Source organism: Oreochromis niloticus, linkage group LG14 (genome assembly GCF_001858045.2).
Source record: "Oreochromis niloticus isolate F11D_XX linkage group LG14, O_niloticus_UMD_NMBU, whole genome shotgun sequence".
NCBI lineage: Eukaryota > Metazoa > Chordata > Actinopteri > Cichliformes > Cichlidae > Oreochromis > Oreochromis niloticus.
Window position 1 is genome coordinate 1,704,571 of NC_031979.2, and position 12,530 is coordinate 1,717,100.

General features: G+C 39.0%; 1 protein-coding gene across 5 annotated transcripts in view; it reads left to right on the forward strand.

Annotated features, from left to right (window-relative positions):
• Window positions 1–12,530, forward strand: part of myo18ab (myosin XVIIIA b) — a 135,640-nt gene that overhangs the window by 15,686 nt on the left and 107,424 nt on the right. Inside the window, exon 1 of one of the 5 annotated variants that reach the window (XM_013266187.3) lies at window positions 10,770–10,963. The exons of the other annotated variants lie outside the window; for them this stretch is intronic. Coding sequence (XP_013121641.2) covers window positions 10,943–10,963 — 21 coding nt within the window. The 5' untranslated portion in view covers window positions 10,770–10,942. Of the gene's footprint in view, window positions 1–10,769; window positions 10,964–12,530 lie in introns of those variants that run through there. 5 annotated transcript variants of the gene reach the window in all.

The window sequence follows — 12,530 nt, forward strand, 5'->3', positions numbered from 1 at the left end:
TCACCCAGAGTGAAATCTCATGATCACCCTCACACCACAAGCCAAGATCTTGCATGAAGCTTCAGAATGAGGGAAATTGGAAGAAAAAAATATCAGTGAAAACAGAATTCAATGATTTGTAAGTCATCGAAAGCCTATATTTAATTTAAAGTACTAAAAACACAAGATATTAAATGATAAATAAACTATGCCAGCAATGTATTTGAAAAATTCTGGGAGACTGGCATGCTTTTGGCTGTGCTTGTCTCACTAATAACAAATGTTTAATTTTTGTAGAAATAAACAAGGGCTTAAATACTTACTTTGCTTTCCCTGAGTAAGCCTTAATATGGACTACAGCAACGACAAAAAGTATATGGCCTCAGCCTATAGAAAGGCCTCGGTCAGAAGGTGAAGTTGAACTTCTTGCTGTGAAGCAACGGTACACACCACCGCACCACCATGTTGCCAAATTCTCTGTTTATAGCATATTATTTTAAATATCCCTTGTATAAAGTATCAATAATAAAAGTATTTATTCTGCAGGATGTGAATCCTCGTCATTGAAATATTGACCACTGGCCTGTAGGTGTAAATAGACAGTGGAGTCCTGGCCTGACAAGTTAGCTCTTTTGTGTTGTGCCATCCGCTTAGTCAGAGATTTTCCGGTTTCCCCGATGTATAAATCATGCCATTCCTCCTGGCACTTAACAGCATACACTATATTACTCTGTTTGTGCCAGGGGACCAGATCCTTGGGGTGGACCATGTTTTGGGTTTGAAAGCTATAGAGACGTTGTTTTTGGAGAAAAAGCGCGAGTTAGTGCGGATCGCCTCGTACGTGGGGCTTCATGGCAGTAACGCGTTAACGAGCTAATCACACTAACGCGTCGACGCCGTGCAGCTCCACGCACGGGCAATCTGCGCTAACTTGCTAACAGAGATTTTCTGCGTTAATGTGGTTATGGTGTTAAGGTCATTTTAACAAGATTAATGCTGACAGTACTAATTTTTAGACATAAGTTGTAACTGCCGCCATTTTCTTTGTGAGTGTTTATTACATGGCGTGCTGCGGGGAAAAGGCTGTTCTAACGTTTGAGTCTAAGGTTTATTTTGAGGACCTGACAGCTGTTTATTGCTTCTCATCCGTAAACTCCATACTCTATCGTGTGATTCTTGCATAGGTGGTAGAGGAGTTTTGTCTTGTTTGAGTCTGAGGTGGGGACCGGTTTGCGACATAATTTGCATAGCACAGTTTTGTGGTCTGTGTCAGACTTTTCATAACCAAACTATGTCCATGCTACAGAGGTAGCCCCTCGTTTAGGAATAAGGTCCTCGATTTGTTTTGATTGGTCCTTCTGTTTGGAGCTACCTGGTTCTGCCTGATCTTCACTGGCTATGCTGGTATTCCACCCAGAGCCTGTCTCAACTCCTCTTTGAACTCTGCATAACATTTTTCCTTTTTTAACTTCCATCCATCCATCCATCCATTCGCTTCCGCTTATCCTTTCCAGGGTCGCGGGGGGCGCTGGAGCCTATCCCAGCTGTCATAGGGCGAGAGGCGGGGTACACCCTGGACAGGTCGCCAGTCTGTCGCAGGGCCCCTGGAACACAACCGTCTGATACATTTAAAAACAAAAACAAGCTTGGATATAAAAATATAACTTCTACCATTAAATCTTTGCTTCACTTACTTTCCCTTCTTAATGTACAAAGTTGTCCTTTAGACTACCTTCCAATGCTGTGTAGCAACATTCTCCCCTGCCACCACTTTGCTGTGTCTTTCAGACTGTACGATCTGCAAAGGTGTAGTTCACCTGTGTACACTGTCCTCCACTCTTATAAAGCTATTTTCAGCTAGTCCCTTGTTACAAGGAGTATCCAGATTTGGTAGGTATGAGTTTTTGATATAGCAGTTTTATGCCAGATGGCTTTGCCGACAGATTTTTGTGTCTTTGGCTAGAAACAAGTTAGCAATTTTTTGCTTACCTACTGAATGTGTAAACCACTCTACTATGGAGGCACCTACCTCCGCTCTTATGGGTCACCTTATGTTCCTCCTTCTTAACCTCCTAAGTAGAGCAGGGCGATATGACCAAATATATTTATCGCGATATACATTTGAAAATTTGCAATAACGATATAACTGACGATATAATTGACACTAGACAAAATACTTTACAACTCCACAACTTTATTAGTGCAAAAAACCCCATCAATGTATTTTCACTTAAACAAGCAGCTGTTTTTTATGTGCATTAAAGTTATATAAAAATGTAACAGTGCAAATTCCTCACTGACAGTTTAACCAAAAGGCATTTCCAGTGGAAACTGGCCGACATATCCTCAGCATAACCATGTATAATATCCATAAAACTTAAAAAGAGGTTATACACACACAATACGGTAATATTATGTTGAAGCACAGTACGTATCACTCCGCGAGGCTCCTGCCTACTATAGCCGTAATGCTCCGACAATCCATCAAGCGGTGTGGGTTCGTAGCTTAGCAAAGTCGTACTAAAACATTTGACAGATTTTCGAGCGCCGTGTACCACATAAAATCGTTTCGAGGTCAGTAAACACAACCAGAATTCATACATAAGGCACACGGGATTATAAGGGGCACTGTCGATTTTCAGAAAAATCAAAGGATTGATTTTAAATGTGCCGTATTTTCCAAACAACACGGTAATAACGACGGCCCGCTTGCATGCTCTACCAAAAATAGTGCTTTGTTGTGTGTCTGACGGACGAAAGCTAAACCAGTTCCACACCACTGAAGTTGCAGCATTTTTACAAACCAATTCTGGTTCATCTGTTTCATTTAACGATCCGCTTTCGCTCTTCTCATTCTGCGTCGCCGCCATGTGCGTATGTAAACATAGGCACTGCGCATGCGCGTTTTACCCATATTCTATCGCGATATTTCATTTTCCTATCGTTGCCCAAAATTACACCGGTATTACCGTGAATGGTATGATATGGCCCAGCCCTACTCCTAAGACCCAAACTCTTTCATGGCATGCATTTTTAATTTCTATTTGCTATTTGGGATGATTGGGATCTGATGAATGTAAAAACAAAGAATTATCTTTTTATCTGATTTTGCTCTACAAGGGCCTGATATCCACATATGAGGACAGTCGTTTTCATTTTCGATAGAGCAGTGGCAGTATAATGTTCTCGTAAGTGGATATCAAGCCCTTGTAGAGCAAAATTTAGTATTGTGGTCTAGACAACCTAAAATGTGATGTCCACAGGAGGTTAAAGTATATTTTCACCATAGTGAATTCCATCCATGCTATTGGTTAGTCTTAACCCCTATAGTCCATTCACTCTGATGGGCTGCTGTTTCATTTTTAATTCCTCATGGCTCTCTGCTCCTCTGTCCTGTCAATGAGTGGAGCACAGGAACCGGATCTATTCCCTGGATGAAAAAAGTCCAAACATACTTGCTGTGGAGATATTGTTAATGCTAATAATGTTGTGCTAAAATGAATACCACATATCTGAGGAAGCCAGTTACCTAGATCTCAGCAGGTGAGAAATGTGTGTAAGAGTTTAAGAAAAGTGGCGGATTAGCACACCACCAGAGTCCATGTCTTGGTTTGATACCACAGTTTATTTTGGTCTGTCTCTGTTAGTTTTGCTGCTGCTGCCTGAAAACCACACCGTCAGCACTCTCGTTTTTCTACACACTAAGCACAGTGACACAGCAGCATGGTCAAAACACGCTGTCTCCGTTGAAACACTTGGATGTTTCCCTGTCAACGCTATTATTATTCACTAAAACTAAAATAAAAATAAAATCTAAACAAAAACTAGACTTTAAAAAGAAATTAAAACTAAAATGATTTTGTAGACTTGGAAACAAGCTGAAGTAAAACACAAATATATAGGAAATATCCCCAGTCTTAGTGGGTATCACCACTACGTTGATGAGGATCTATGCCCTCTATATAATAATACTTAATTAAAAGTAACACTCTAACTGAATGTGTTCTTTTTATTTAAGGAATCCCTTTGGGACATAGGGAGTTGCACTTTCCTCTGCAGTAATTACAGACCCGTTGTCATTCTGCAGATATCACAAATACTGGGATAAAACAGAATCACTGAGTGATTTTTTTTTTTTTTTTTTTTCCTGTTACCCTACGGTATTGCTGAGAGACACCTTAATGAGCAGTGTAATGAGTTGTGGTGGGGCGTGGCCTGCGGTGCCGTGCAGAGAAGGTGCACACATGTGCACGGCATCTGCAATCATGCCCCGCCAACTTAAGTATTACACTGGGTCCTGTGGTTGGGGTTGTTGTTGGTATGTTGAGCTGGCAGCGGGAGAGCTCCAGCTCTGTGTGTGTTGTAACAGCAACCGTGTGTGTAAATAATGGATGCAAAGCATGTTCATGCTATCGGGTCTGCCGTGTCCTTCACATGAGACTTTTCCATTTTATTTTGTGCAGCAAGTGGCAGGTCAAGCCAACCAAAGTATATATCATTGTGATGATTAACTCTGATGACTCATTTAGATATTTTGTTCTTGACAGCAGAAACTTCCTGTATGAAAACCCCCCAAAACAAAAAATGCAAGAATAGGAATTCATTGCAACAAATGTAAGCATGCTCCTTGTTTTTTGGGTCGTATACTGTCTTGTGATATTTGAGTTATAGAACTCACCAAGCCACTAGTGCCACACAGATTGCAATGAATTGCATCCCATTCTGTGTGGCAGGGGTGTTTCAAACATACACAAGTGATTTCATGGTGTGGCTACTAAGTTGTTGTTTAGTACAAGATGTGGTCAGAGTGAATCAGTCACATTAATCACTTTCATTTACCAATAGCACATGCTCTGGCTCATATTTGTTTTAAACTCAAGTGGATTCAGATGGAGCTCCAGTTCTTCACCTAGTGCAAGGTTAAATTATGGTCTTGGGGCCCGGTTTAAAAAAACCAAACAAAAAACTTTTTAATACGCTGAGTTAACTTGTATTTTTTATCTGACCGTCCAGCCTGTGAAGCTCCTTGTAACTGAAAGGAAAGGTACTATAGAAATTAAAAAAGAAAAGTGTATTATAAATATATGCACACTTAAAAAGACCACACTTGTGCCGCTCAATGAAGCTCAACTACGGTATTCAGTCATATGTTATGGTGTGTGTGTGTGTGTGTTCACCTAACTAACGGCTTGCATATAGCACTTTAGTAATTTACAGATATGGTAATTACTTTTAACTATGCAAAATACTACTGAAATATAACATACTGAGTTTGAAGCTTTAAGGTATATAAAATCTATTCCACCTCTCTCTTTTTTCTGAAAGAGTCAGTCACCTTTGAAATGCATCTAGGAAACCTTACAGGTGGTGATTATGTAATTTTTGAAACAATTTTTTTTATTTATTATTGTATCCTGTACTCTACTGTGATTTTTATCCCTGACATAAGTTGTGTTTTGTGGGGTTTTTTTGGGGGGGGGGGGTCAGCCCAAGTCAGTGTTACCCTGATTATATAGTCAAGACCTTTTTTCAGACTTGACAAAACTACAGATTACCGAAACACACAACTCCCTTGTCAATTCATAAATTAATGAATTGTAGTCATGCTCATCTCTTAGTAAATTTGAGTGATATCAGGAGTCATTTACAGATCAAAAGTAATGTACCCAATTTTTCTCAAATAAAGTCAATTATTCTGGGTTTATTTGACACACACGTAAAAACCAAAATGGATTCCGGTAGGAAAACAATCCTACCCAGCTGTGTATGGAATGTCTGCAAGTACTTAGTAAAAACCTTGTGAAGACGTAATGTTTGTTGTTTTGTTGTTTTTCACTTACCTTTGTGTTAGATTGGCAAAGCTGTGACACTATCACTGAAGTGGGTAGAAAAGTTGATGACCATTTCTAGACTAACACAGCCGGCTGAGGAAAAAAAATAATAATTAAGGCCTGAAGTTGACATAAACAAAGAACCCTTTTGCTCTTTGAACACACTTTCAACAACCTAAATCCATTATGGATTGTGATGTGTTCAGAAGCTGCAACCTGATTTCTTCTGACATCATCATGTCATCAATACATTCCATTGAACCACACATGCTTTTAGCTTTCATGATGCTGACGGTTTTAGTCAATGATGCTGTTTGTTTGGATTTGGCAGCAGTCACTGGCCTGTACTTGCTGCCCCTAACATCTCTTGCACTTTGAATCAGATGTGAAATACAGGAGCTGATTGTTAGTGTGTAAGGTGCATCATCTGCTTTTTTGTTATGCCTATGCATTCCTTAGAAATTCCTCAGTCTTCCTTTCACAAAGTGTAATATTTTGGGAATAAGGAAATATGGGGACCTTTGACTTGTTCAGTTTAGATTCAGGTTTAGGTTAAAGATATTGCTATCAGCATACGTGGTATGAGACATTGAACATTAAAATATGGAGCAGTCATGAGATCGAATGATATAATTAAGAAATTTGCAAACAAGCACAATCATTAAGCACCTTGAGTCAACCGTTGTTGTGATCTGGCGCTATATAAATAACACTGAATTGAATCATGTATCGATTTTTATATTATATCCAATAATAAGATAAATTTATATCTTTATATAATTTAATAATAAAGCTGACAGTTAGGGCTGCTCGATTATGGCAAAAATGATAATCACGATTATTTTCACTGAAATTGAGATCTCGATTATTTGACGATATTTATTTAACAATAACAATGTATTGAATAATGGCTTTAAAGATTGTCAAAAAATAATATAAAATAGTGTGCAAACACTGATTACAGTGCAAATGTTTGCAATACAAAAAATAAATGAAAAATGTAAACATCTATGTTTAGTGAACTTCAAAATACTGCACAATATTTGATCCACGTCTGACTCCGCGAACCCATAATGTTTCCACCAATGTTCCCTCAAATATTTCATGTGTCTGAGCGAACACACAAACTCCCTGAGCGTCCCTTGGACCACTGTGAGCGACATCAGACGTGTGCACTGTGGTCACGCCAGCATCTAATCCATCCAAGTTACATGGTTTATTAAAATAATCAAATTACAGCATTTACATTTATGTAACTGCTTTAGCCCACTTACAGTGAAAATGTAAAAAATCCTGTTCATGACCTGTGTAGTATGTTAACACTATTGGAAGTAAAAATAACTTGAACTCCAATTTTGAAAACACAACTTTCTTTCTTTTTTTTCATTTTTTTTTTTCATAAAGCTCTGACTTGTATTATGAGTATGAGTCTGTGGTCTGGGAGAGTCCTATAACTCTCTGTCTGCAAAATACAGTATATAATGACCAATGTTGGGCAATTAATTATATAGTTACTACTTCAAAAAAGTAACTCAGTTTGGCAAACAAAGTTTTTTGCAGCTATTTTTTTTTTTTTTTTAATGCAGCCAAGGCGTTTTTTTAAATAAACATTTCAAACTTTTTACAGAACAATCAGCTGTTCTGCATCAAATCTGATGCCACACAAATTATTTGTGCCACTCCAAAAAAATAATTTCTGTCCACTATGAGATAAAGGAGAACAACAGCCTGATACCTGCAGGCCTGACAACAGGAGATGTATCACTCCTGTAACACCTGTAACATTCAGCAGCCGCCTCATTGTTCTGACACACACAACAAAACTATTGACTACACTACACACTAACTACACACTAACTACACAAGATTTGCGCTAAACGTCTCAAATCTCTCACATCTTCCCGTTTCTTAATAACTAGTTGCCACGTTGCCATATCATTTTTTGATTGGTCGACCAATAGGAATGGGTGGGGGTTTTTTGGTTTTGTTTTTGCTCACAGGCGGAGAATGCTTTCGAGCGTTTTCCTTATAAAACGCCGTTTTTACCGTTTCTTTCCGCAGTAAATATAAACAACGATAGTATTCAGGAAGGTATAAAGTCCACACTTTTTCCGTCAATTGTTCCGTCTGTCCTGCTCACATCTCCAGTGGTTGTACACGTTGTCATTAATGTGGCTTCACTGCACATCAGTCACGCCGCTTTGCTAGCTAAAACACCGGTGTCGGCACATAAGGACACTGTCATAGCCTGTCAGCGACGTTGATTGGCTGCGTATATACGAATGTGAATCGTATTATTGGCTGGACTATGGGATAAGGTGGCATCGTTCTAATCCCATACAGGAGCAGCCAGTCACTTACTGACTAACACTGCAAAACAGAATTGTTAAAGTTTTAATTTCAATTCAGGTTAGATTTTTTTTGTGCGCAACGCAGATTTTCTGTGCGCAGAGACCATGCCAGCAGTGCGCAATTGCGCACGTGCGCAGCTTAGAGGGAACATTGGTTTCCACACCACTGAAGTCGTTTTACCTCTCTTTTCAACCAACGGCATTCTTTCTTCAGCAGCCATTATCCTCTCCTCTCCAAATAACTTCTGCTTAGCTTTCCGAGCTTCCCTCGGGTCCTCTTAATTGTTGTGACGCGTGTTCGAAACGCAGAGAGGTGCGCTCAATTTGCCACACGGAGCAGCGCGAGAGTAAAGCACGAGGGAGGTGCTAATAATCGGCTCAGTCATTTTTAATGATCGTTGAAAACCCAGATTGTAATCGAGATTAAAATTCGATTAATTGAGCAGCCCTACTGACAGTTTCACTGTAATTTGTGATTTACACCAGTATGCAGTGTTTTCCTCAAGTTATCTTCAATTAGAGTAGGCTGCTGGTGGATGACACATGAATCAGTATTTCCTTATCAGTATAAAAGTGCTGTGTTTTATTGTCAAGATTATTAGACACTTTGTCATTAGATTCTTTCTCATGATCAAGGGTTGAGGATTAGCTTCATAATTTTATAATATGAGGAAAGAATCAACACTTTGTAGCTGGGGTGCTGGATCTGGCATGGCAAACACCCAGCTTCTTCTACTGATGGGTGCCAATGATATTCTGGGCAGTTTTAATCATCTTCTGCAGAGCTTTCCGGGCTTAGGTCTTGATCATCCCATTGTGATGTTTTCAGTTAAGAAGCTTTGTGTTGCTCTTCTTTAGAAGTCAACAAGTACTTGAAGTTGATTTGTTTTTGAGCTTTCTTCATTAGGGTTGAGATGAGTGATAACTAGGGCTGGGCCATATCATACCATTCACTTTTACATGGTAAAAGCCTGGGCTATGCTCTCACGCTTTGCTTTTACCTTATCTTTGTCTTTCCACATGTTAGTAAATTAAGTATTTATCATTCTAAATATTATATAAATAAGATGTTAGTTAAATATTTTTAGAAAAAAACTATTTAACCGATTTGGGTCAAATTTCAGACTGTTGATTTCATCTCATCTGATTTGATTTCACACAAGCCTTTGTATACAGGACTTTGCTATTCATGATACATAGAGTCACCGTAGAGATGTTACATCAGCGCATTTCTCCCTTCATTCACCACCCTCTTCTTTAGGCTGCATTCTTTCCAAAGGAAGTCTAGCTTGCCATTCCCCTAACCCTCATTCTCTTTCATCTTGGCTAAAGCTATCATAAAGTGTTTGTACCTTATCTACGTCAGTCTCCCATTCCCTTCCTGGATGAATGTGGAAGCCACTGCAGAAAAATATATTCTGTAGTTTTAGGATTGCTGAAGTGTTTTTTGCTTTTTTGGTTTTTTTTGGTTCCATGGCTCCATCTTGTGGAGAAAGATCAGAAGTGTGGGGAAATGCAGACCACTAGGGGGTCAATATCTGCTACCTGCTGCCTGCTCCCAATAGGGCTTAAATATCTGGGACTCTCCGGCAATTGCGCTTAGAACTGAAGAAGTGTCTCGGATGAGAGGTGTAACATATTCAAGAAACTTAAAGAAGTCCAGTCGCTTTTCTTTCCAAGCTCCTTAGATTACCGTGATCTGGATGACTGAGAACCTTCACAGGCTTATACACCTGACAGTTGCAGTAAAATGTACTGTGAGTGCTCAATGAGTAGGATAGCAAAATTTAAGTACCTGTTGATGCCTTTTGCTTTTTCATTTTTTAGTTGTTTCCATAATTCTCCTGATTTGATCTTTTGCACATAGAGAGGCTGCTGGCTTGTGGCTGGTTCTAAGCTTTGGATAGCTTTAGCTTTGGACACTTTGCCTTTCTTTAGTCTTTATAATGTCCATGTTCAGCTGGGTGAAGAGGATTAAACTGTTTGATTAGGTTTGTTGTTACCAATGTTTTCATGGGGCTGACCCCTGAACCCCTGGTGAACTTTGCATCTTCACTCAGAGTGAGGAGCTTCTATGCAATATTTTTGTGTGGCTGTGAGTGTGTGCATTACTTTTTGCCTCCATCGTATGTTGCACATTAAACAGACCAACCTGAGCCTGACCAGTTGGCCACCAATAAGGACATTGGCAATGGGAATTTTCTGGTCATTGGCTAGTCAATCGGCGCATCTCTAAAACATATGACTGTGGTAATTAAAACATGCCTCAGACAGGGTTTACTTAATAAAACAATCACTTAACAAATATATATACATATATATAAAACGTGTGTCCTTTTTAGGAAAAGCCACAGCATTAGTATAAAAAACTCCTGTTAAAAACAACAGTAATTAACATTACTCATAAGAGAACAGACTTCACTTAACTGGGACTCATTCAAATAATAAAAGTACCACAGTTTTGACAGAACAGAGATAAGACCTGGGTTTTTTTTCTTTCCTTTGCTAGCAGCATGAGAGAAGCATTCATTTCCTCTAACATGTTCCACTCTGCTTCTGCTTTTCATTGTGATGCCTTCCTTTAGCTGCTTTACACTTCCTCCTCTTTGCTGTATACACTGGTTTCACAAAGGAAGACAGTGTAACTTAGAACCCCGGCACTCCACACAACACATGTAACATGTCTTGTGCAAAATCTAAAAGCAGAGAGAGTTGATAAAATAGGAGGTTTTGTAGGATTAGATAGCTGTAGTGCTAGATGAGGAATTGAATTGGAACAAGATGACTGGACTAAATGTGAAGGTACGTTACCATTATATGGGACATGGCATTGTAACTCAACTCGGAAGTTCTAAGAAATAATGGCTAAGATCTCTCCTGACTATTGCTCTATGCGATCGATGTATCTTTTGTCATTATAGCAAGCTCGTACTGTAGTGCTGTGCAAGTTCTGTGTCTCTGTGTGTACATATACAGTTATGTTTAAAAGTTGACATACACTCATGATGATGATGATGATGATGATATGAAAACGTCTATCGTTTCATATTACGCTATTGTTTGTTTCATGGTGTTGCAAAATTAACTCTTTACGGCAATATTTTTTTCATCGTTTTGATGGTCACTGTAGTGGCTATATTAATTGCTTAAAGTTCTCTCTTTCTCTTATATTTAAAATAACCACACTACGGACAGACAAGCGACTGTTTTTACGCGTTGTCGTTAGCAACAACGACGGTAAACCCAACGTGTGGCTCCACCGTCCGCTTGTTTATTTTCCACATAAACCGTTCACAATAAAGCTGAAGATTCTGTTGAGACTATTCAAAATAAACTGAAATGATGATAAAATACATTATTCTCAAACAAATTACCTAAAATAAAAACATGAAGTAGCTATAAATGGCGCTTACAGTCACTACGTGGATGCAGGCACAGAGAATACCAGCATGCCCAGTGAAGATGAGGTTGAACCAAGAGAACAGAGAGCCGTCAGGTGCTTAGACTCAAACGTTAGAACAGGTTTTTCCCAGCAGCACAACGTATAATAAATACGCACAAAGAAAATGGCGGCCGTTCTAACTTATGTCTAAAAATGTGTAGTTTCATGCATCGGTCAAAACACTTGACTCCAGGTACACGACGCCCACCTGAAAACACTTTATGCAAGTCGAGTTGCCCGAGATTTACAGAATTTGCAGAAAATGTAAAATTTTTGTGATATATTTATATTGTTGTCGGGACGACAAATGTCTTATATCAGGATATGAGATTTTGGTCATATCGCACAGCCCTAATGATTGCCATGGGAATTTTGGTCTTTTAATGATTTCTTTGAACTGTTTTTTTCCGTGGTGGAGTGATTTTCTAGCGCTCCTTTTTAATTACTTGAAAAAACCAAAACTGGGTGCACAAGTTGATGTTATTTAGGATTTTCTGTAATCTGCACAGGTTCAAAAGTATACATACAGGCTTAAATACATTTCTCAAAAACTTAAAGCAACAGTTTTTAATCTGAGTATACCATCACAGGGCTCGCAAAATCGCTAGCCCGACATCCCAGGGCTAGCGATTTTTCCAGTCGGGCTACCAAAATCTAACTCAGCCCTGCCCGTCGGGCTATCATAGGAAAGGAAAATATATGTCAATGCTTTTGCATTTTTTCGCAAATGTAGCTGGGTAATTATGTCATTGGCATCGATGAGCCACTGTCAATATGTGACATATTGAAATCACGTTTGAATTTGCGCTTGTTTTTTGCTTTCACTTTCACTTTGCGATCACGCGTACTGATTGGTGAGTGACGGAATTCCTCTGACATGGTCTTATCACTCATTAGCTTACTTATTCAAACATGACAAGTGAAATC